At 37.4% G+C, this 26765-nt stretch overlaps 2 protein-coding genes and 1 long non-coding RNA gene across 3 annotated transcripts in view; 1 reads left to right on the top strand and 2 right to left on the bottom strand.

The window, feature by feature from the left end:
- The window catches only part of LOC134748291 (RNA helicase aquarius), a 99116-nt gene extending 94624 nt beyond the window's left edge, over positions 1-4492 (bottom strand). The window contains exons 1-3 of the mRNA XM_063683030.1: positions 4324-4492; positions 2575-2675; positions 938-1091 (exon numbers count right to left, since the gene is read on the bottom strand). Of these exons, the coding sequence (XP_063539100.1) occupies positions 938-1091; positions 2575-2675; positions 4324-4410 (342 nt within the window). The 5' untranslated portion in view covers positions 4411-4492. The remainder of the gene's footprint in view (positions 1-937; positions 1092-2574; positions 2676-4323) is intronic.
- Positions 1-26765, bottom strand: part of LOC134748334 (uncharacterized) — a 479651-nt gene that overhangs the window by 325926 nt on the left and 126960 nt on the right. The gene's annotated exons all lie outside the window — the stretch shown is intronic.
- LOC134748296 (zinc finger protein 250-like) lies at positions 5099-25808 on the top strand. The gene is made up of 10 exons (XM_063683044.1): positions 5099-5475; positions 5625-5802; positions 5960-6058; positions 6449-6624; positions 14557-14759; positions 15477-15618; positions 16610-16735; positions 19702-19826; positions 24544-24663; positions 25634-25808. The coding sequence occupies exons 1-10, from the start codon at positions 5104-5106 to the stop codon at positions 25710-25712; spliced, it is 1620 nt and encodes a 539-aa protein (XP_063539114.1). The 5' UTR covers positions 5099-5103; the 3' UTR covers positions 25713-25808.

Here is a 26765-nt window from a genome sequence, read left to right on the forward strand (position 1 = left end):
TATATGTACATGTTTTCTCGAGAAAATGTAGGCAAGTTTTTGGGTAATTTCGTGTAAAACATGGGCTATGTCACTTTTTAACAAAATAAAATTTCCAAAATCCTATGATATAACTTTTTACTTAGGCCATTGAAGCCCTTATTGTACAGTCCTTATTGTATTGTAGGATATTATTCGTATCACCTATTTTACTTTACTAGTAACGTAATTAAATATTGTGAGCCGTGTCAATGATTGTAACAGCCTGTTCAGGGTTAATTGAGCTTCATTAATATGTCAATTGACAATCATATTAATTTTCCTAGGGTAACTTAATAAACAAATAAATAAACGAAGCAATTCCCTTAGTTTCTTGTACACATTTTAGCTCATCATCATATCAGCCGAAAGACCTCCACTGCTGGACATAGGCCTCCCCCAGGGATCTCCACAACGGTCTTGCGCCGCTCTCATCCATCGGCTCCCTGCGACATTAAACCAGATCGTCGGACCATCTTGTTGTGGGTCTTTTCCTGCTGCGTTCACACACACCTTTTAGCTGCGTGTTATTATTTAGAAAAACATGAAAACGACCTCACGCAGTTTAGACAACACAACAAATATTTTATTTCCTAAAATGTCGTTGTTCTTTTATTTCAAAATAAAATCTCAAATTCCCAGAGGCTATTGAAGTATTTGCTGTAGGTTTGGGTCTACACCCACACCACACATTATGTGCGCTGAGCTAAATGCCTAAATCCTAAGATTTAAGCGCACAAAATGTGGTCTCGCGACTTGGAGGTATTGTGGTATTCATCCACCCACGCGCGACGCGGCTGAGCGTTATTGCGGCCGCAGGCAGTGCTGCAGGTACTGCGACTCAACGAGCATCATGAATTCATGATACAACGTGAGAAACTGTTATTAACGACCTAATGCAGCTGGGATGTTGACTCACCTGCCAAGCGGGCACTCTTTCTCGGAATTTCTCGTTGATCATGACTATGATGGACATCATGTGCGCGCGCGACGCGCCGGCGCGGTACTGCGGCCACAGATAACACTCCAGGTACTGCGAGAACTCCAGCATCATTATACGCCGAACCGAGAAACTGAAGATACGAATATAAAAATTATGTTAATAGTATCACACGATGTATACTCGGACATCTAAAAAGCGGCGTACAGTCAAGCTACTTGATTTCTTGGCCAGTTTTTACCTCACAATGCCAAATAGAATTGTGACATGGCACAAAGTCGCCTATAATATAAGTATGCTACGCCTCTAAGAGGTGATGTTCATTTTATACCAATTGAATGAATCCATGCGTAGCGCGGCCGTACGCCGCAGTAAGCTTGCCTTTCCTTATTAAAATTTAATTAAGTTTGAAATTTTGTTAATACTAATGTCGTACCGATTCCTTAATGCCAAATGGAAAGGAAAGAGCATACACATACGACGACATACTAGTAAGCAGCCTTTGATTTTTGCAGCCAAATAAGGTCTTAATGATGTTATTCATAAAAGTGAGTCTCATACTTATTTCAGTAACAATTCGTTTCTTTTTATTTGCTACTTATGTTACATGTCAGCAAGAGTTAAAATATAATCATCATCATCATTTTTATTAATAAGAGAGTATATTTAACTGTGCCCAAGGATAAATCATACGAAAACGACGCGTACATAGAGATACAGACTCAAACGTTGCGCGTTGTTTTACTGTTAGTGGAAATTAGGCGTTGGCAAAATGAACTAAACATGTGAAAAACAACTCAATAAGAGTGTAAGAAAGATTACATTTTTTTCAGCTTTTGTATCTGAACATCAGCAAACTTGAAATTGGATTTTAATTTTTTGTTAGAGCAGATTTTAGCACCTATGTAAATAACCTGCACTATATTATTTATTTGATTGCATATAAAGAACATGGAATGTGTTTGGTAATTTTAGAACTTTAGATATCCACATTGAAAATAATTGAGTATTTTAATGCAATAAACACACATAGAATAGATTAATAAGACCTTCATCATTTACTAACCTATGGAACAATTAAAGTTTTCATTAAATAAGTACCCCAAAAGCTAGCTTATTTTCTTGCTTTAGTCAATTAGTTAGTTAGTTAGTTGTTTAGTTTAGAAATACTGTGGCAGGTTGAATCTGTTGTTATCAATTGATTTAAAAATATACAAAATAAGTAAATACGCAATATACTAGAAATTAAAGCTACATATCAATTGAGTTTAGTCAGTTAAGTGTGAAAGTGTTGTATGTTTATTTAAGTCTCAGACACACTTTTAAAAGTAGATATTCAATTTTATAAAAAATACTAAAATATATTGATAATATTTTTTCATACAGTATACAGTTTTAAAGCATATTTTTACATTTATTTTAAACATTTTACGCAAATATTTACCATCATATTCAAGTAGCTGCAGTTACTGGCAAATTTGAAAAAATAAAAAGGTCATTGTACTATCTATGAGGCTATTGACCCCTACATTTATTCATTTGTTAAAATCAGTTAGGCTCAGTCCAGTTTGGAATTTTGGAAGTGAAACTTTGTGTGTGATAAATGTGTGACTTACATTGATCCAAGTATTTCTGCTTGGTAGATTGACTCCACAATAGCAGCATCATAAGGCAAGTGGCTTTCCTCAGTTTGTGGTGACCAGTACTGGTTTGCGAGCTAAAAGCAACCATGTGGATTAGTTATGCAATTCAGGGTGGAATGTTACATAGATTTGGGTGACACCAGTAGGCTTTGTTTAAATTGTGTTAGTCACGGTAAACTGAATTATAAAATCCCTGTAGCTGTGCTTCGAAATGCATTCAGTGCAGTTTAACATTTAGTTTGATGCATGGACCTATTGGTTCTAGTAAGGTGTCATACATAGAACCCTTATCTCATTTGACATTATGATGCCTCCCCTTTTTGATATCAACAGCATAATTCCAAAATCAATTCTAAAAAAAGTCAGGTCATTTTAATAATTAATCATATGCCGCTTTTAAAAATTTGCTTTTGTAATAATGACCTTAAAGTTTAACTTAAAATCAAAATATGTATAGCTTAAGACTGATACTGCACAAAGTATACAGATTAAGCATCATTAAAGACTTTGTGTACAGTCGAGTTCACAAAGTCTTTACAAGCAAATAAGGTTGTATAAATATATTTTTAATCGTTAACACTGGCTTGTACAGATGTTTGTGAACTGTGAATGATGTTTACAACTGACTGCTTGCTTTAATGCTTAATTGCTACCCTAACCAACAACCCTGTACATGCCATGGGCATACGAGACATTAATTCAGTTAATACCATGCAACACTTGCAATTTAAGAACTATATTTATTTCTTTTATTAGGGGGTAGGTGTAGGCCATAGATAAGCAAATACAATTTTGGGAAGTTGTATGCATTCTACTTAATATTAAAAATATATTGGCAAATATTCTAAGGACAACATCGGTCGGTCCCAACCTTTATTGTCAATAAGGTTGTCGGTTGAGTCAGACTGATAACTTTGAGCAATAATGGGGTTAGCAACTGTCAAAGGTTTGCATAGATGGCACCATCATAGCTTGCCCCTTTTTCTATGAGATTTGGCTTAAAGGGCTGGCACCCAGGGCATTAAAAAAACAAAAATTTTACATAATTCTAGGAATTGACAGGGCAAGCTATGCTGGCGCCATGTGCTAAAATAAATACTTCGACCGGCCAATCCCATTATTTTTAGATACTTCTTCTGTTGATTAGTAGTGCCCTTAATCCTTTAGTGCCCAGTGACATCATATGATGTTGGCATAGAGTTGCACATTGTTGGTATAAGATATTTGCAGAAATGCCTGGGTTTCCATGGGTGAAAGCTGTTACGGTTTGATTTCCGAGTGACGCTGTACTGAATATAGCGTCACTTTCTGTAGAACTATTGCGGTCTTTCTATACGATGTAAAGTTATTAGCAGCGTGTACGGCGTTTACCGGCGACAAGGCCATAATGGCAATTTATGTTTACTAAACATTTGTGAGAAATCCTAGTTGCAAACTAGCCTATTTTTCTACTGAGCAGTAATATTAAGACTTTAGGAGAGTAAATAAAATACGGTTTGCGTGTTTATTCGTTATTCTAATGTATAAACATGCGCAGATTCTAAATTTATAACCTATGACATGGTGAACCTATTTTAACTGCCATTAACTGTATTGATTATTTCATAGTTTTTTGGATTAAATAGTTATTCTAACAGCTTTTATTGTTTAAAAGTAGGCGTATAATGAAGAATATTTTCCAATATTGCGAAATAACAATCATAACCCTACTTTTACACGTACCTGAGTAATACGGTCAGCGTTTATTTGAGAAAGTGTCGGCAAAGGGATTTTGGGTTTCTCCGAAGAAGACGCGACCTCAGCCTTCATCTTTTCGGATTACAAAATCACTGTAATATTGATAGAAAATTATTATTCACTGAACATCAACAATAACAAGCGAACGTCAATGTCAAAAGTGTCAAACCAAACTACCTGACGGCCCTGACGCGTTTTTCGACATACATTAAATTTAAGGACGTGTGTGTATGTCGGATAGTCTTGATTTATAGTTGGTCAAACCAATTTGTCAGTAACAACCAGGAAAATTATACTCATCCCTTTCTTTTGGGTGCTAGTACTAGTGTAAGACAAAGATAGTATGATTCTCTCTGTCTATGTTTGAAATGAGACAGTCCTCTGACAAACTATATCTGACATATACCAACCAACCAACCAACTATAGCTATTTTTACATTAAGTCTCTCCACACTCGTGCGCGAACCCGAGTGTGGAGTCTGGACACGCCTTAAAGGTACGCTACGCGCACTGGCACTCTTTTTTTTTTTTTTACATTTATGGCCTGACTGGCACTATCCTCAAGAGGCAAATAACATGCGTATGCTGTTCGAATGTCCGCTCCTCATTATGTGCAAACATCATGCGCCGTGTGCAAACATTATATTTCATAAATAAAAAAAATGCTTCCATTTTTTGTTACAAAGGCTATCCGCAACTGCACCGCACTGTTGCAAAGCTTGGTCCGAATATGAAGGTTTGATATTCTCTTTACAGTTGCCGAGAATGATGTTCGACCCACCAGATTTCCCCTACAAGGAATTATCGGACACTCTACGTGACCACTATGACTCTGACTATCTACTTTTCAATTCTGATACAGTTGCAACAGATTCACCCCATATCAATAAAGATCTAGCCGATGCTGCTGATCAAATGCTTACGAATGTTAGCAATCAGATAGTCTTTGATTCTACTAATAACTTGAATGAAGGAGAATTATCTTTTCTGACTGGTACCACAAACATTGAGCAAAATACAGAACTATTTATAGTTCAGTCAGATAATTTACTTAATAATTTTGAACCAACTTTACTTGATGATAATACGGTGAATCAATTCCTATTGCCCCTTCAGATTTCAGCGAGCGAGAATAAGGTAATTATTTCCATCTATTTTTGATAAATGTAACTAAAACAATAAGAAAAGTAACCAATAGTGGCACAAAGTAAATGTGCTGTTTGAAGCGCCTACAGAAAAAAATATAGCAATCGCATTCCCTAAATTTTGCTAATATTTTGTTCAAGGACACTGAAGATACTGGGCCCGACTTGTTAGCATTACACTCCTGCGTCATTTGCCACGAGATATTTACTACGGACTCGGATCTTCTAGATCATACAATTTCATTCCATACCTCTGATCCGGTTTTGGATGCTCTTCCTAGCAGTTTACCAGCTGACGATCTGCAGCCAAAATTACAAGGTAAACCAAAAGTAGTCGAAATACAAAAATAATCTACACTTTTTGTTTTGATAACTGACGGAGATTTTAGCTAGTTTTATTTATTAACCTTTCGTCAGGAATATGCTATACACTTGTATATAAAACTTGATGTGCTCATCAATTTTTTTTGTTTCAGATATAAGCCATCCAAACGACATAGATTTTGAATCCTACTGGCTTGTTTGTGGCATCTGTGAACGTGTATTATCTACAGCTTTAGAAACAGAACCTACTGGTAAGAGGCAGACCAAGATTAGATCTCGCACCACGTAAAAACAATCTTAGGCATGTCAATGACTGTGGTTACTGTAGCTTTCAATGCATTCCAACACCTATAGTCTCTTTCAGCTACTGCGCTTAGCACACTGCATTCGATTCGCACGTCGCTCCAGCGTGCCAGCGGGATGTCGCAATAATACGCGCATAGCGGCGTCTCGCTCAAACATCGGAGCTACATGCGAATCGGATGCAGTGTGCCACATGCGCCTACGATGTTACTTACACGAATGGTTGTCCATACATTTCGGTAACTAAAAAAAAGCGAAATTTAGAATTTCTATTTCACGCAGACAATAAAAGTGACCAAGGTAAATTTTAAAAGCTATTGAACTGCACCTAATTATAGAACAACTGTGCTGCACCACAAGCGATGGCAAGACTAGTGTGTCACCTCGGAAGCTTCTCACCATGTACGTCTGTGATTTCTGCAACGGTCTGTTCGCGGATGCCGATGCCTTGGACAGACACCGGTTGACTTGCTTTATTCCTGACCAGAATCAAGGTTTCTATGCACCAGCAGAGGTAAGACATTTATAGTTTGTCAAAGGACTGTCTCATTTCAAACATAGACAGAGAGAATCATACTATCTTTGTCTTACACTAGTACTAGCACCCAAAAGAAAGGGATGAGTATAATTTTCCTGGTTGTTACTGACTGACAAGTTCTGTTTTAACTAAAACAAGTAAAGGGGCGCCTCAACATGCGCATGTTCCATGCGCTGTGTGCAAGAGTAAATATCATACTGTTAAGCAAAGAGTATTATTATACAGGTATAGGACTTCAGTTTAGTACCTATAGTCTTTATTCTAGTTGTCTCTGCTTAGTTGTTAGGTTTGAAAGCTTTCAAAGAAAAAAAGCTTTGAAAGATAAATGTCATCATCATCACATGCAGTAACTGTAAATCCCTCTAAGGGACTTCCGGTTCATGGTATAGTATCTCTGAAGAAGAGTAATGTAATGCTGATAATAATGCCATCTTTGGGTTATGCTTGACATATATTCCTCAACCGTGGTGCCCTGCTTTGCTAAAATGCGGTATCTCATTGAAAATTGAATGCAAATAAGTACCTTAAATTTTAAGCATAAAGTTCCATTTCCAGTTCATTCGTTTTTGAGATAATGCCTTTTAGCATAAGGAGGGCTGAGTGTGGCTAGGTATAATTCTTGTATGTAGATGGTAGAAAACAAAATATACCAAACAAATATTTAAGCAGTTAACTTAATCGTATGTAATTAAATCTAGAAGAATATATTTTAATAAGAAATGTTTTGATAGTGTTACTAACCTTACGTTGCAAATGAACTAGGAAACAAATTAAATTTGAAACGTAAGTAGGTTTTTTAATATATAGTGCAAATACCGTAAAATGACAGATTGACGTATTTTGACGAATAAAAAAACCAATTGACGTTTGGTTTGACGGGAATTTTCAAAATTAATATTATTCCCAATATTTCTTTATATGTGATAAAGCCAAGCTTTTACTCATACGAATAAAAAAACGCCGGCAAGCCGAAAGAAAAGAAAAATGGCACCGCGCCGATGCTGTGTGCCTTCTTGTACATCGGTACAAGGACAAGGTAAGTAAAGTTTCAAGTAATTACTTTATCGTGGTGCTCCTGAACATCTATTTATTATTTAATATTTGTCGCATAAAAAATACAGACTGCAAAAGGCAGCTTTAATAGGAGCATTCTCTAGGTACCAGTAGCTTCGGGCAAAGCACAATATGTATTTATACATTGTTGGCGGTGGTAGGTATTTATATTGTAAGTTGTAATTGTAATACTTCAAAATTATGAGCAGCTAGGACTAGTGCTTATTTCCCTTTGTGTAAGGTAGATTGGGATAATAATAATAGATTTAAAATACGAAAAACAAAGAAAAATTATACAACTGGCGGACTTAATACTAAATGCCATTCTCTTAATATTAAACTTTTTCAGCTACTTTTATGGCTCAATGGATAGTAATACAAATTGCTTTTCTTTTTCATTACATTTCATGTAATTTTCATGTCATATAATATAATTTTATAAATGGGAAAGCAACTCTGTCTGTCTGTTACGTACCTCTTCAAGCTTAAACTGCTAAACCGAATTAGATGAAATGAATGCAGATAGTTTAGGGCCCAAGGAAGGACAAAACAGTTTTTATCGACCAGTATCGTCGTCGTTCCACGCAGACGAAGTCGCGGGTAGAAGCTAGTTGGATATATTGCTCAATACATTATGAAAATACCATTTGAAAATAAGACTAGACTTAGGTTTGACAGACGCTTGTAATATGACAGACGTTACTGAAACTTATTGAAATGTATACATACCTGTTTTATGCTTCTAGGATTACCTTTGCATGGGTTTCCGAACCCTGGTAAGCCCAATGAAATCGAAAGGTTTCGCACGTGGGTTATGAAAATCGGTGGCACCATCGTTGGCGAAAAAAATGAAGATATCTTCAACAATCGTCGCGTATGCCATCGGCATTTTGAAGAAAGACATACCTTTCCCAATCAGAGACTTACAAAATTGGCAATTCCATCTCTGAATATACCTGGTAATTATACGTCTAACTAATACATCGTAGTAAACAATAAGACGCCGTCATACAAAAAAAAGTTATTACGATCTCATTTTAAAACAATAACATGTTGAAATAACATAAAAGTTGACATGGACATTAAAGTAGAATTAGACCAACATAAGTCTGGTGCGATTTTGATAGCTCAGACTGTGCAAGTGTTATTTCAAACGTCATAATTTCATAGAAGTTTTACATAACACTTGCACAGTCTATCAAATCCCTGCAGACTTATGTTGGTCTAACACCTAGGTATGTTACATTACATTTTCGTTGTTATAAAATATAAATTGTCATACAAAAAAAATTGAGCGAGTAGAAGTTTTGCAGGTATTACTTCTACTCGCTACTTTAAAATATGAACGTAACTTAGGTTTTAAGTTAGCGGCAAATTTTTTCTGAGTCTTAAGTAAGTAGTGGTCATTATGTTATCCATTTTAAGCTCGTTTAAGTTGCTTACTTCGACCCTATTTAAAGCTTTATGGCCTGTACTGAACAATCTTAACAGTACAGTCGACGTCAAAAATATGTTTACATTTTTCGCCGTATTACAAAGGAGTAAGATGCAAAAGTGTAAACATATCTTTGACGTCGACTGTACATGTTTATTATAAAACTCAAATAGAACCCTGTTGAAATCTCCACTACCGTTTCTTCTCTCCATCTTTAACAGGTTGTATCTTAAATTGTAGGTATGTTCTTCTCTGAACTCCAAAATCAACATGTAGGTAATAGCCGAGGCAGATTTCAGTACGCCTCTCGCTGCAAATGTTTGATGGTGTATTGCATTTCTTTGACTGTACCATTACTTTAGGCGTGCATGCTGCTGCTTCGCGTCCAAGTATTCCAGACGTACAAGGGCATACTTCACCTACAACTGTTGAAGCTGCAACACCACAGTCTAACTCTAAAGCTGCTACACATGGTAGGTTTATTTATTGAATATTGTCTCTGGCCTATACATATAGACAAAGTCTCTTTCCTTTAATAAATCGACCTGCAACCTGCTAAAATAAGGAACATTAAGTTATTCCTACAAACGCCACAAACAATATTAAGCGTTAAATTGTATCGCCGTTTTAAACATATTTTCTATAACTAATTGTGTAATTCTCGTTACTGAGGGCCTACCGCGATCGACGTTCGACGTGTTGCCTCTCTGTCGCACTTGTAAATTCGTAACGTACGTAACATAAGTGTGACAGGGAGGCAACACATCAACGTGGTTAGCGGTAGGCCCTCTGTTAATTAGTTAGGGTAAATATATCTACAGACGTGCACCTGACATATGTATGTATAAAACGATAACAAAATTATCTCAGTTAGTTATCATTTGCGCGTTCATTTCGCTCGGACTTGTCTATACATGTATTAGCGCGATCGAGATGCACGCGCGAATGATAACTAAACTTTATAATGATGGCAGTAGGTACATTATTCAGATATCGTGTTGGTGTCAGGTGCACGTTTGATATGGCATATTAGATCTATAATTTATAATACTCGTTAGTCTGAGTCTTTTATAATTATTGTGCGGTGATGTTCATTAAACGTAACTAAATTATGTTTCAGGATCAACACCTATAAGATCAAAATGTCCTTCCACAATGTCAACAATGGAACGTGAATTAAGAGATACCTTGGCAACAACTAAAGCCACTTTAAGGAGATGCAATAAATCAAAGAACACGTTTAAGACTCGATTAATGTTGGCAAACAAAGTAATGAAGACCGAGGCTTTCCAGGTGGTGGAGAGCCAAATGTCCCCTGCTGCAAAAACATTTTTTAAAATGCAGATCAGCCAGTTTGGAAAAAAAGCAAGAGGTCGAAGATTTACTTTGGAAGAAAAAATATTTGCCCTCTCGGTATTCAAGCCTTGTCCAAAAGCTTACAGATTGCTTGAAAAAATTTGCATCTTACCGAAACGAAGAACTTTAGAGAAAATTTTACAAAAAGTGCAGTTATTCCCGGGAGTAAATGAAATCATTTTTGAAAATTTAAAAAAAAGAGTACGAAAAATGCCTCATTATCATAGATTTTGCACATTAGTTTTTGACGAGATGGCATTAACACCTCATATATGTTTTGACAAAACCAAAGACCAAATTTATGGATTTTTAGATAACGGAGTAAAAAGGGAAAAAATATTTTCCAACCATGTGTTGGTGTTCATGGTACGAGGTGTTATCAAAAAATATAAGCAGCCGGTTGCATTTACTTTCTGTTCAAACACAACCAAGACGAATGACCTTAAAAGACAAATTGAAGAAGTAACAAAAAAGGTTCTAGAATCTGGTCTTAACGTCATAGGCACCATATGCGATCAAGGTGCGACCAACATGGCTGCGATAAATCTACTGATAAAGGAAACGCAAGAGACATATTTGGCGCGTAATGAAGAATATAAAGGAGGATTTTTCGAGATAAGTGGCAGGAAAATTTACCCGATTTATGACCCACCTCATTTAATGAAAGGAATACGCAATAATTTGCTGACTAAAGACTTAGAGTATGTTCAGGACAAAAAAATTAAAAGAGCCAAATGGGCACACTTGGAGGCACTGTATAGACGAGGTCCAAGTTATAAAGGAGTACGACTGGCTAGTAAATTGACTGCAGAACACGTTACATCAAATCGTATACCAAAGATGAAGGTTAAATTCTGTACGCAAGTATTCAGTGAAAACGTAGGGGCCACCATGGGATACATGGCAGGTTTGTAAAATGTTAATAACGAAACTTAAGTCCCCGGTAAGCTCGGTTCTCCATTGTACAAACGTAGTTACGCTCTCATTTTAAAACGACTAGCTAGATTGCTCTGAAACTTTGTACTAACAATAGGATAAGGTATATCTAGGTCTTTAATTAGTTTATGTAATTTCAGATACAATAGTTAAAAAAATACAGCGAATTTAAGTTTTTCACACAAAACTTGTTTTTGCTCTTTTTCGATTGTTTCATAAACTGTAGACTGAGCACATGATTGGCGCGACAGTATCTCGCCGCGAGATAGACTACCCCTCTTTTACTAACTGTATGAATTAAAGGGGGACGGGTAGTCTATGTCGCGGCGAGATACTCTCGCGCCAATCATGTGCTAGCCCGGCTGGAGCTATATAAACTAATTACAGACCTAGATATACCTCATGTCATTGTATGTGCAAGGTTTCATTACAATCCAACACGTAGTTTTAAAATGAGAACGAAACTCCGTTTGTATGGGAAGGTGAAATTCGGCCGAGCTTGCCGGGGACTCTTAAAATGTTAATACGGGTCACTCACGTACTTTCGTTCATTTTCTTCAACGATGACGCTTCCACACGCGTTGACTAAATCTCGGTCAGACAAAGTTGACAGTGACCCGTTTAATGTATTGAATAAATTGTAAAATATTTATATGCTTAAGTATATTGAAATGGCGCTAATTAAAAAATGATTTTAGTTATAGTGTCCTCAAATGTACCGACCTATCTCAATAAGTAAAATGTAATTTTTCTTTTGAGACAAATAAATATCTTTAACCCGATATAAATATATATTAAAAACATATATATTTATATAGGTACAGATTTTTAGGTAAACATAAAATTAGACAAATTGGCATATTTTCTTCCTTTTCCTCTATATAAAAAAAAACTTTTTGTAATTCGACAAGATCTTAATTGTAGATAACATTTTCAGGTGTTAAACAACTGCCGAAAGAAAGCTGCGACACGGCAGATATCCTGCTCTTCTTCGACAAGCTGTTTGACTCTGTCAATGGTAATTTTAGTGAGCCTAAAAAAGGAAAGATATACCGATGCGCTGTGAAACCCAGGTCACCGCACCGAAAATTGTGGATAAAGAGCCTGAAAGTCCTTAAAACCATGAAATATGTCACCAAAAATGGGTCGAAATCAGTAGTTCCATCAATATCAAGTTGGATCAAAACTATCGAAGCTTTTCAAGCCATCACAAAATACTTGCACTCACTTGGCTTGAATTCATTGCTGCTGCGAAACTTTAATCAGGATCCCATAGAAAACTTTTTTGGTGCAATTAGGGCTCATGGTTTAAGAAACACTAAACCAAGTGTGTACACGTTTATAAACTCATATAAAGCCCTAATGATTAATAATTTGACCTCACCTCATTCCATCGGGTCCAATTGTGAGGAAGACGATAATTATTGTCTTCAGTCTTTAAGATTTTTCTTAACTGAGAAAATAGCAGTTCCTGACTTAAATGAATTGACTGTAGACAATGCTCATTTAATGATTGAGATTATAGACACAGAAAATTTAATTAAAACTCAAAAAGAGAAATCTGCAGCAGTGGCATATTGTAGCGGATGGCTAATAAAATTATCAAAAAAGAAAATATACAAAAATTGCCCCAAATGCAAGTGCGACATAGAAAGCGACAACTTACAAGTATTTCACGAATACATCAAAATAAGAGAATACAGGCATGACAAAACTTGGCTTTTATATCCAACGAGACCGATTTTCGATATTTTTTGCCAAATGGAGAATATTACTCTTAAAGTTTTAAAGGTCTCTTGCCACATAAGAAGGCTCACCGAATACATAGAATTAATCGCAGCAATACATTTAGATTTTTCCTTTTTGACATGTGAAAAACATGGCGAGGAGTTGACGAAGTTTATGTTAAAACGAAGCATCATATTTTTTATCAATAATTGGTGCAGAGAAATAAATGAGATTTTAATGGGCAAAACCACATTTTGGGACCAGGAGGACGAGATGAAAAAGACCGCCTATGAATATTATTTAAAACACAAAGTCAGGAGATAGATAAAGGGGATCCCATGCCCCAATGACCTTTGATCGAAATCCCTTAGTTACTTACCAATAATTAATTAATTAATTAGTATAACGGGTGACCACTGATTGACTAGCACGTTAACTTTTCGAGGATTAGCAAAGTAATATAGTATACACAGTATGCGCTGTCTTAGTGACTGGGAACGTGTGTAAATAATCACTTATATTGTATAATATATTATACTTGAACTAATGTCAGTTTTCTTTCATTTGTTGAAAATTAAAACTGATTTATGTAATTTTCTGTGCAACGGACGACAAAGATTACTACATAAATCAGTTTCCAATAATAAAATTGTTAAGGTGAAGGGGGCGAAGTGCGCCTGCCGTGTAAGTGTGCCTATCTATATAGTCTATATAGATATATAGGGGTAGGCGCACTTACACGGCAGGCGCACTCCGCCCCCTTCACCTTACCTGCAGGTAAAGAGCCCACGAGTATGCGCATGTGTGTGTGGGTGTGTGTGTAGTGTGTACATGTGTGCGTGTTTTCTACTATAGTCTCATTAGTTGAGAGCAGGACCGCTAGAGGCAGCACTAGTAGAGACGTGAACGTGAAATGTCCGAGAGTTTCTTATCTATTACAGTAATAACATATACTAATCTATGTTCCGGTTCGAGCGCCATCTTGATAGTTAGCATCGTGATTAATTACTTTGTTTTTTGCTTATTAATATTGTTTAAAGTGTAATATCGATAGCTTATTATACAGTAAACTAATGTGGTAGTGTGCAGTGAATGGAGAATTAATTTTGAAGCGCGTTTAACCACCATCTTGGAGTCAACGGCCGGTAGTCCACGTGCTTCTTGTAAAGTCTAGCTATCGATTTACAAGAGCTAACAAATCACCGTACACTGTCTTGTACAACCGTACAATTTTTGTCGTTTGTAAACCTCTCAATACCTTGATACTGGCGAAATAGTCCCACTGGGCTGAAGCCATAATTTTAAAAGAAGAAGAAGAAATCCCTCTAATATTAACTGTATAAATATTTACAAACTAAACCTTTAAATTATTGTTTTACAATTCTATTAAATGCCTCTAGAACTCAAGCGCCACCACAAACGACCAGCCATGCTGCGCCTGCGACAGTTGCGGCAAGCGCTTCTCAACCATTGAGGAGCTGAAGATGCACACCATAGGATGCCTCCAGGTTGTCAATAAGAGGGAACGACGGTCTTACAGCAATGCTACTAGCAGCAAAATGTGGAATTGCGGGTCTTGTAACCAGCTGTTTGCCACTGCAAGGTAATACTATATGTAGATAATATTATAATCAAAGTTTGACAATGATAATCGAGGCCATCTGCAAAATTAGTCTGAGAATGTTTGAATGGAATTGGAAGCGGAGTATCTCCACAGTGTGATATACAATTTGAACATTGCCAACTATTTAAACGTCTAGACACCCTTTGTCAAAAATGAGTTTTGTTGTCCAAAGGGTGTCAAGTTCCAGCGGCGCCGTGGCCAGCTCCCCTCCCCGACCAAACATGGTTGCGTAACAACATCTCGGTCATAATTTGTTTTCATTTAAGTTGTTATTTGCTATATATAGGTACATATATTATATGCTAGTTTTAGGGCGCTAGCTCAAATTCTCACCTATGCGATAATCCGGTAGATAAGACAACAACGACAACGTTGGTGATGTCACAGAATAAGTAATAGTACTACCGTACAGAAAGAACACCTACTACAAACCCGAAGTTTGACAGCAATGAGGGCTAACGCGTATGAATTCGTCAGGGTCGAATCATGCTGTCCCTTTCTAATGTGGCACTATCCCTTTCGGCTATTTAGGGTTGTCAAGATTCAAGTCATTATCTTATCTGTGGTCGTTCACGCAAAGGGACGTCAAGTTGTGCCAACCCTACTAATTGCTCTGAGCAATGCTGAGCCGAGCAAAGCCGAGTTTGTCCGAAAGGATGAGTCTTCCACCACTGGTGATGTTTCTAAACATTTTAGGGAACTCTACCGTCACAAGCGAGGAGAAGACCGGCCGTCGGGCGCGCCTCTCATGGCGTACGTGTGTGAAGAGTGCGACAAGGTCCTCGGCAGCATGTGCGCGTTGCACACGCACAAGAAGATGCACAAGGTGTCTAAGCCGGTAAGATTCTATTCGTATAGCCTTTGGGATCTGAGGGCCTACCGCGAAAAAATCAAAATCGAATCCTGTCCTCGCATCCTCTCATCTAATCAGTCTCTCTGACTCTATCACGCACGATTATGGAAGAGCGATAAAGCGGCAGATAACGAAATTTTTGTTTTCGTTTTTCGCGGTAGGCCTTCTGTCATGACCGAAAACCATAAATTCACGAAGTATAAGAGTGTAAATGACTTTGTATTGAACATGGAGCGCTTCATGTCCAGTTGTTGTCCATGGCTAACCAAACAAATGCAGGCTCTGCATTTAGTAGATCACGGTACTTGGAGTTTACGATTTAAATTGACCAAGATTTAAATTGCAACAACTTAATAACCAGTTAAGTTGATGCAAGGAAGCAAAGGGACAATCATGAACACGGGTGAAAAAAACATACACTTGCGAAATATGTAAAATAGCTATTTGCAACAAGAGAGGAAAGTTGATTTCTCTTGGGACTCAAAAACAAGAGATGTAAAATAACTTTGCTCTCGTGTGACACATATAATTTTTCACCTCAGTAGTGAGAACATATTAAAGGTTAAAATGTATTTCAAATTTTTAATAGATATGAAGTGGCAGTTCATGGCCTTCACTAAATTAAAAAGCTACTTTGTTTCACTCCCTGGAGTGACGAAAAGTCGCACTTTCCTCACTCTCTGGAGTGACGAAAGTCGCTGCACTTTCCTCACTCTCTGGAGAGACGAAAGTACCTATAGGCATGTTCGAGCTGCTGAGGTGAAAAATCTATTATTCTTTATTCTTTATTCTTTATTGTATTGCAGTCATGTTCATAATACATTAGGTGTTACAGTTTGAGGATGGTAGGTACATGACACCCTGTCAGGGCACTCAATTTTCTTAAGTCTAGGTAAAATTACATGCATCTCATACAAATAGCAATTAAATCTATATTTATAATATTACAGTTTAATATGGAAAGCTTCTTGTACAGGGCTACCCATGCCGTGTGTGCGGGCGCCGCTTCAACCAGTCGGGGCACCTCGCGATCCACATGCGCATGCACACAGGCGAGCGGCCCTATCCTTGTGACCTCTGCCCAAAGGCCTTCAAAGTCAAGGTAGGTTTTTTACTTTTAAGACGATTGGACTTTAGTAAATTATTGATAGTACATGATTTTTGATATTGATCGAGTACGCGGGGTTCTTGATTAATTCCTTGGACTTCGTACGCAAATTGTAGGCGTGGATTCCAATAATTCTGAACTACGGTCATTGCTAGGCAATCTTTGCAAACAGGTAATTATTTTGCGACCTGTTTATCGCGTGTGCACTTGTCGTGAACAGGTGAACTAAGTTGTCACGGTCGAACGGCTAACTGTCCCTTTATGCTGATTTATGCAACTATTGCCCACAAACAACCAAGGGATGATGGACACAGGAGAGATAAGAAGCAGGCTACAACCTATGGTGGTCGCTAATAATCAAACACCAAACACTGCAAGTAATTGTTACCTGTATAGGTATAATGAGCGTGCCGTGCACTTGTCGTGAATATATGTGACTCAACCAAAAGGTACCACATTGTCGCTTGTCGATAAGGTTGATTTCTAATTGAAGCTATATGGAAATAGCGCCTTACTGACAAGCGACAATACCCCCCTTTAGACCCTTTTGGTTGAAAATGGCACATATAGGTATATTACGCTTAGATCGAAGGTCTCCCAAATATTCACATTAACCCAACCCAACCCTAGGTGATAGACAAAAAAGCTGTAGTAGTGGTTGGTTTTATTGAGGTTCATCTAATAATTTGTGGTGTTAAACATAATTAAAGTTACTTATCTGCAGTGAGGGAAAATCAGAATGAGCTAGAAATCTTAAATAGTTTTTTTAGAACCACGAAAAAATCCAATACCTACATATTTACCTACTTACTGTTCTCATTGTTCCAAAGAAAAAAATAAAATACGGTATCCTCTTACAGTTTCTAATTTCCCATTGGACTGAATGGAAAATTTCGATTTGCCTCTGTACATTTTTGAGTTTGAGTTTGAATACACCCGTAACATTCTCCTTGACAACTTTTGTTTGAGCCGGAATCCGGCCAGGCCGGGGCCGTCCGGGCTCATTGCCAGGCCTTTGTTCCCATTACCCTAAATAAAACCAGTATAACTTGATACCCGACTACACATAGTCGCTATAGATCCCTATGTCAACAGTACACTGGGGTTATAAACGCTTGGTAAGGGGGAAAATGGGGCTGGAGCAAGGACGGGAAAGGATCGATACTCGCTAATAAATTATTACCTTTGCTTCTATGAGAAAATACCTAATCATGGTAAAGTTTTAAGGCTCTTTGGGGTATTAGAGAGTAGAGGATAATATATTCACGTCAATATTGATAATAATTGTCAATATTATCAAGTTATCATCGCTAATTTAATGGGGTACCTATACTCATTTGAAGACTAGACTCTTCAGACTAGTTAAAGTAGTTTTTTTCAGTAAAGCTCATTGAAATCAAATTTTAAAACTATTTTTAGTACATTGTTAACCAAGGAATGAAAGGCACCCATTTCTGTCGAGATAGTTTGGCGCTTAAACGCAGTGAGACACTCTACATTTTATTTCGAATACGAGGAAAGTAAAATACATGTGCATTAAAAAAAACACGGCTGAGTAACTTCTGTAGTAGGTATTAAATTTCTTGAACACTTTCAATTAACAATTTAGGTAAAAATATCGTTATTTATTGAATGGGGAGTCAATTATAAGAATGGAAATTGTATAACAAATCCATTACAACCAAAATTTTAAGTTCCTATCGTAAAAAGAAAGAAAAACACGTACTTAGACAGTACAGTGCTCTAGAGCAGAAACGTATCATTTTCTGCACACTTTTTAGAACAACAACGACCCACTTTCAAAAAATATTTTCTTGTTTATAAGTACCTACCAATACTTAAAGTATGTAATAAATAGGTAGGTACTTTTATTTTTCTCGATAGCGTTAACGAAGGCGAGGTTTATCAACCTTCACCTCCTAACCTACTCGTAGCACAGAATCTAGCTAGCACAGCTAGTCAGCCAGTGCAAAGACCACGGTTCTTTCCCACGCGACAAATGTTATCCATCTCTTTCTTACTCTTTACTCTCTTTCTGTCTTTCATTTTAGTTTAGAGACTTTAGAGGAACGGACCATATGGCTTATTGGGGTTAAGGCCTTTTTAGGGTTCCGTACCCAAAGGGTAAAAGCGGAACCATTACTAAGACTCCACTGTTCGTCCTTCCGTCTATCTGTCACCAGGCTGTATCTTATGAACCGTGATAGCTAGACAGTTAAAATTATTACAGATGATGTATTTCTGTTGCCGCTATAACAACAAATACTAAAAAGTACGGAAACCTTGGTGGGCGAGTCCGACTCGCACTTGTCCGGTTTTTTGCCTTTTGCGCAATAAAGTTTAATTAAGTACTTATAATACCTATATAAACAAAAAAAAATTGTAAACAATATACAGTCTAATTATTTATATCAATAAACAGAGAGGTTTGTTTGAGACAAGAACTAAAATTATGCCTATCGCCCACTTGCACATAAATTATTTTTTGTTTGTTTGTTTGTCATCTTTTTTTTAACCCACATGCTAGCCGTAAAAATCGCTGTAAGTAATAATTTTTGAGATCCTATAACTAACATCGCAAGGTCCCTCACCCCTTTCTACAGTCTATTTTACCTATAGTTTGGCAAGAGTAGTTTGTCAGTTGAGCATAGGCAGAGAGAATCATGCTGTTTATCTTATGCTTGTATTGTAACCCCAAAAAAGGGTTTTTTTTATTTATTTTAATGTTATCTACTGGCAAAATGTTTGCCACACTGTATATTTGGGACATTCCACAAAAAGATCTATATACCGTTGAATTAAAAGCTAAATTTTCACACATTAAGTATCATGTCAAATATCGGCTTCTTAGCTTTAACAGAATTGTTATAAAATAGCTTCACGTATCCAACACTTTTCTGGAATGCCCCTTGCTAATTATTGCAAGGCATCAACCTTCACCCCTCACCGTGTGACCGCAGGTGGAGCGCGACGACCACCGGCGCACGCACACTGGGGAGCGCCCGTTCGCGTGCGCGGCGTGCCCGAAGACGTTTACCGCGGCTGCGCGGCTCCGCGAGCATGCTAGGATACATACTGATCAGAGGTAAGGTGTACTAAGTACACTTATGTGGAATATGTGGTTAAATTTGCTTTGATTAAGGGTTAAATATGAGGGTGGCATGCCCAAAGACGTATACCGCGGCTGCGCGTGATCAGAGGTAAAGTGTACTACGCTTGCGTTAGTCTGCGATCACCCCAAGATACATTCTGTACTGATAAGAGGTATGGTATCATGCTGCGGCGTACACCAGACCAGCTCTGGTAAGGCATCATAGAATTAGGTAACAGAATAAATGTACCTATAGGGTCACTCGCGTTAGTCGCGTTGCACGTTTGCGCGAGCACGACAAAATGATCATAGGTAAGGTGTATTATATACGAGTACACTTCTGTATTATATTTACGTACGATATGACAGCTTCAATCCTTCAAGATAAGAGTGAACTCCCATTTTAAAAGCCGGCAATGCACTTGCAATCCCTCTGGTGTTGCAGGAAGGTATCAATGGGCCACGGTAAATATTTACCATCAGGAGATTCATCTGCTCGTTTTTCTCCTATATCATAAAAATTACAGGTTTGGTTATTTGCCTAATACGATCTAAACTAACAAGCAATAAGGTAGCAATTAGCGGAAGAAATCTCACACTATTAGGTAATCTCTTTCTGATATCCTAATAGCCTATTAGCCTATCGCTTTAAACTTCTTCGCTTCTGACGGCTTTCTCTAGGGACTACAGAATGGGGTTCCTCAAAAGAGAAGTGTACTTACAGGGATTTAGATCGGCAACGCGTATGTAACATCCCTGGAGTTACGGGCGTCCATAGGCTACGGTGACCGCTTACCATCAGGCGGGCCGTATGCTTGTTTGCCATCGGCGTTGTGTCAAAAAAACCGACAATCATTGCCCTTTGTGTTTAAAACTGCACCATATATATTATGTAATAGTCAGCAAACGAGCAGACGAGCCGCCTAATGGGAAGCGGTCATCGTCGCCCATGGACATAAGCAACATCACAGGAGCCACTTAAGCGTTGCCGACCTTTGAGAACTCTAAATACCCGCTTCTTGAAGAATCCCATGTCGTAGCGTAGCGCGAAGGAAATACCTCAGGAGTCAGGAGGCAACTCATTCCACATTCTGCACATTCTGGGAAGAAACGAGCGAGATGCCCGCTTATTCTTTGTGTGTCATGTATCTAAGAAGTGAGGATGAGCTTTGCTCCTTTGGCGGGAGGTGCGGTGATAAAAACGAGACGACGGCACCAAATCAAAAAGTTCTTCGGAACATTCCCCATTGTACAGACGGTAGAACATGCAAAAAGAGCCAGCAACGAATCTCCGAAGGCTAAGAGGTTCTAGGCCGTCAGTAAGTTCGGGATCGCCGATAATACGAACTGCTCGCCATTGGATGGAGTCAAGTGGAAAAGGAGCTGGTATTGTGGAGCACCAGATCAGAGATGAGAACAGTACTTACTCCATATGAGGTCGGACCTGCGCTTTATATAACAAAAGTCGGTGACCCGGTGTGAAGTACTGTTTGGCTAACCTTTTTGGAGGCCAGTTTGGCTTTACATTACAGTACATATCAACAAAAGCTAGGTTATTCATTTCATTTTGGCGTAAGTAGCTACAGTGAACACGCGTGGAAAACGGAAAGACGTGCTGGGTTCTTAATAATAACTTTAGCAAACTGTTACCTCCCAAAGCAATAAAGTCACAAATTAGACCTTATGAAATTGTGTAAAGGTCTAAATTCGAATAACGGTCGATGCATTATACGGTATTGTGAATGTTATTGACCTATAAACAAACCCATAGCGCATGTAGGTAGCTTCTGCGCACTTCACCCACCGTGGATTTATTTTGTTCCATGTGGGAAGGCATGGGGTGTAGTTATGGTTACGTAATGTTATGAAAACTACTTTTTATCTGAAATATATGAAATTTTTGAATGGTCCTTCAATCCTAAATGCTGGGGAAACGTCGGGAAACGCCGTTGATTATCGCGATAATCCCAGTGTGCCCGTATGAAAAACGTCGAAATAACGCAATAATTAACACGTTTCCCGGCGTTTCCCTTTAGTGTGGCCCCAACATAACCGTTATGCATTGCCATTGTTGATTTGCAAGGTTGTAATAAATTTGTATGAACGTAATTTACAAAAAAATGTAGGTAGGTAATTGTGATTTGAGTTTTCTTGCCTCAACAATAAGCTCTATTTTTTGATTCTGTATAGTTCGATAATTTCGTATAAATCAGGTCATGAATTGAACAATGCTACCCTATCTCGCATAACAGCCGCATCAGCCATTGGAAAACTCTTTTTAATTTGGAATGTAAATTGTGACACAATACGATAAACAATTGAATGCATTTTCCAATGGCAGTTACCTCTTTAACGGACATGAGAAGGTGTCAGAAATTACGCAAAATTGAACCCTATCACTTTGACAACTGTTATGCGTAATGGGGCAAAATTACTTAGTAAGAAAAAGTTACAAACCATAGAATAATCTTTACACTGTCGGCCCATTCTGAACAATGCTTATAATGTGTCACAGTGATACGATACCGATCTGTCAGTTCAAGTGATGTTTTTGGTTGAAAAAAAAAGTTACTTATGACACTGACATATCGGTATCGTATCGCTGTGACATCTTATAAGCATTTTTTATTTATTTATTCAGAAACCAAACAGTCATTATTACACATTACACGGAAGCATTGTTCGAATCGGGCCGTATTTTGGTGTTACGAAATTGAAAGGGGCTTACAATAAGGAGACTACCTATACACACCATTTATGAAGCGTTTACGTAGGGTTACTATACCTACAAGCAGTTTCACTTGTCAACCCGGCGATCAGCACTATTGACTTTTACCTAAACCTAAAAATCACACAACAGCTCCGAATAGCCTCCGATTACCCCTACATTTTTTAAAGTCGCGCTCTAAATTATGGTCGTGACCTCGGCCTCGTGACCGCGGGTAGTCTTATATGCACTATCTAGTAGTTGTAGTAACGACTGCACTATGAGAATAATAAAAAACATAATCTAAGGATATTTGTATTTTAACATTATTATTGTCAAGAAAATTACTCATGCCTAATTAAATTTCTTAAAAACTGTGTATAATAATCATTACGACTGAGTAAAGTACTTGGTTATTCCATTCCCCAATCCCAATGATTACTCACCACTATACTGTATCCGAGTCCATCGACCTGAATAGCTAGCTGCGCCCCCCGCGGCCAAACACGCAACTAACAACAATCTAGTTACAACGCTCTTACATAGATGGCGCCACGTACCTCACCACGAAACTAATAACAAAGAGACTTAGAACTTCGTCACTCTAATATTTCGCTAATAGAGCTATAACTTTTTAAAGAAGTTTTATATACCAGTTGGACGTATTTTGGCCGTAAACTAGTTTCGTAAAATGTTAATTGCTCTCGAGTCGGCTTTGCGAGCCATAAAATAATATATAGCCCCACTTATCCCTATTCCCACTCACCTATTTCGCTTTTTCAACTCTAATTATTTTCCTCCATCGCCTCCAATTTCGAGGTCCAGACTACAAAGGACCTTTAACACTCGAGAATAGTGTTGGCTTCAGAAGCATGTAGCGTGTGAGGTTTAACCTCGTAAGGCCCAATCTATTTTGTGGGCAAGTATAGTACCTACCTAACTACAAATTATCTTTAAAATTAGGGTAACTTCTGAAACGGAGTCATTTTGAAAATAGCAAATATCTACTAAACACTAAACTAGAAACATTTTCAGCTATAGCAACAGTAATCTTTCTGGTTTAACCCATTGGTTGCCTGGTAGAGAATGCCTTAAGGCATTAAGTCCGCCTTTTGTACCTTCATGTATTGTGCAATAAAGCTTAAATAAATAAATAAGCAAGATGCCTTGAGAAGCGTTGCAGCAGCGTAAGTGTTGTCAAAGTATGAAGTGCATCTTGTAAAAATATTCGTGATTTTCAAAATTCCCCCCTTTTTCAAAGTTACATCAATGCACCTTACATTCTAGCCATTTTGTTTTAATATTTAAGGCCACGATAATATACACTGTGGAAAAAATTAATGGGCCCTGGAGGGAAATTGCCTTTTCAATAAAACCTTAAGTTAGCTCATTTTACTTAAAAGAAACATTCTTTTATTTTTAACCAACTAAAAATTCCTAAAAATAAACACTCGCTATTTTATTCTACTAGGCGATACAGTTAATGTTAATGATGACATTTCTCCAAGAAACATTAGGTCTTACACTCGACTGTCGTCCAAAAATATCCATAAAATCGAACATTTAGTACTCAAGAATAGTTTTAGACATTAGCGAAATTGAAAAAAAAAAAAATCATTGAATGCAGTTTTGTTTGTTTTAGAAAATATAAGAATGTTTTCTTTAATATTATGAGCTAACTCAAGGTTTTAAGGCACTTTCCCTCCAGGGCCCATAAATTTTTTCCACCCTGTATTTCTTTATGCTCAAACAAACAAATTTACATGGTACAGTCCAGCAAACCAATTTTGTCAATATCAGTAGAATATTAAAAAAAAACTACATCTCTTCTTTGGGGTTAACTAGCGTTAGAATAATACAGTATGATTCTCTCTGTCTATACCACAGTAACAAACAACTTTTGTCAAACTTATTAAGTTGTACTTAGAAAATTATGTTCGTAAGTGGTCAAGTTAAGGCAAATTTTCTGATTCTTGCTATTCTCGAGCTGATGTTTGATTGCAGGCCATACCGGTGCGACATATGCGGGGCCGCCTTCCGTCGTCCATACGCTCGCACCGTCCACACGTTGATCCACACTGGAGAGAAACCCCATGAGTGCGACGTGTGTGGTACCACGTTCAGGTAACTGATTTGATACAAGCCATACCGTGCGATATAATGTGGAGATGCGTACTACTGTCAACTGCTCGGACCGTCCACACCTTCATTTATACTGGAGAGAAGCCACACAAATGGGATGTGCGTACGTAGGTATAGTTCACACACTCATTTGTAACGGGGAGCAACATCAGGTCTCCTAGTATAATTTCGAGTTATGTACTGGTTTCTGGTAGATAGCTAGTTAACGACTTATGTGCCATATCCCTCTGTAATTTCAGCGATTTTTTCATTTTTAACTGCAACTACAAATGAGCTATGCGATTTTTCAGTCTGTATTTCGCAGCACAACCCTACCATGTCAAAAACAACAACACCAAACGGTTAGTACCCTTAGGGCCTTTATCCAGCGACTTCGTAACGACTAAGAGCGCGGCTTCCGCGCGATTTTGAAACCTTGCGTTGTGCAACCGGTGGACAAAGGCCTTATCCCCAAAGCTGACACGTGCATTATACATATACTTGAGAGCAATAAAAACGCCTCCCATTATATTAAACATTTCATACAAAATGTACTGTTTCACTATATTATTATCGTTACTAGGAAATAGGTAAGTAATTAAATATGTTTCCCTTACATGGAAAGCTTTTCAGATATTGTTAATATCGTCGTATAAACACCTTATAACTTTGGTCTATTTACTACAGCTTGGTTGATTTGGTTTGGTGGTAGGTATGTATAGTGACTATAGTGAGTGATATTGATATATATATATATATATATATATATATATATACCTAAAAATGTTTACTTAATTGCTACTTATACATGTATATAATTGATTACAAACACCAATGAATTTTTTCATTAGGTCTGATGAAAAATTTCATTGATTGTTTGTATACTAACATTTTACTCGTACATTATGGTGGCCCTATTCTCATTCCTTTTTAATTCCTTCCTTACCTATTTCCTCCTGGTGTTGGTCTGCAGGCGTTCTGGCGATATGTGGAAGCACAAGAGAACCCTCCATGGTGTCCAAGCAAGCGGGGAAGCCGAATTGAAGAGCTAAGAGATTTACAAATGACTATACCTGTGCCAAAATGATCTATCCTTTCATCCGGTTTCTCTCTCGCACACATACCACCGCCCTTCAATCTGTCTTTTTTATTTTCAATTCGCCATTAGATAGATTACCTTGACTCAGGTATAGTCTTTTGTCAGTATTTTGTCCTAATTTATGATCTCATATATAGTCTGTAGATTCTAGGGTCTGTAGGCCTTTGATAGTGCTCATGTCTTTTAAAACATTATACATACCTATTATAGTTCTTTTAATAGGTAGTTTTGTTTTATTTGCAATATTTGTTTATTTAACCACTTAGTTTAATTATTGCTAGCCGATATTAGACTTCAGCCACGCAGTAATTTTTTTTATATATTAGATCATTTTTTATGCCGTACGTATGTATATATGTAGGTACTTACATGCCACATACTTGTATCTAACCAAACTCGAGGGTAAAAATATCTGACACAAGCTTCTATATTCAGAGCTAGAGCCTTTTAGGGCGTGCCAGTTATATTTACCCCTGACGGAATTGAAACGGGATATTCGTTTAAACTAATTATATGTTTATATGTGTGTGCATGCAAACGAATGATTCTGTTATGTTGAATGATTCTGATATGTTGTTGTTGAATGATTATCTTCTTGCTTGCTTAACTGCTTGATTCAATTGCAATTATCTATAAAGATTAAGCGAGTGTGTGCTTTACCTTAACAAAGGAACGAGCTGCAATTTTTTTTTTGTGATTTTTTAATTTGGAGTTAAATATTACAAAGTTTTAGGGACTTTTTTATGGAATCTACTTTAACTTTACATTAACTAAGAGCATTGATTGCGTATAAAAATAGGTACTTTATAATATGAAAAAAAAACACACACACACACACGAAACTGACTACATTTAAATCCAGGGGTAGTTTCACTTTGGAAGACTACCGGCTAGATATTTACCTACAAACATTCATAAACTAGCACACCTCATCAGAGCCCCTAGCTTCGCTCATTATTTAAAATCGCTCTGGTGTACGTAAACAACAATAAAATAAAAGCCAGTA

This window comes from Cydia strobilella, chromosome 16, assembly GCF_947568885.1.
Source record: "Cydia strobilella chromosome 16, ilCydStro3.1, whole genome shotgun sequence".
Taxonomy (NCBI): Eukaryota; Metazoa; Arthropoda; class Insecta; order Lepidoptera; family Tortricidae; genus Cydia; species Cydia strobilella.

Coding starts and splice junctions, on each gene's coding strand:
- LOC134748296 (XM_063683044.1), top strand. CDS start 5,104: ATGATGTTCGACCCACCAGATTTCCCCTACAAGGAATTATCGGACACT. Junction 6,625..14,556: donor GTTTCTATGCACCAGCAGAG/GTAAGACATTTA, acceptor AAATGCCTCTAG/AACTCAAGCGCCACCACAAA. Junction 14,760..15,476: donor CAGCTGTTTGCCACTGCAAG/GTAATACTATAT, acceptor TAAACATTTTAG/GGAACTCTACCGTCACAAGC.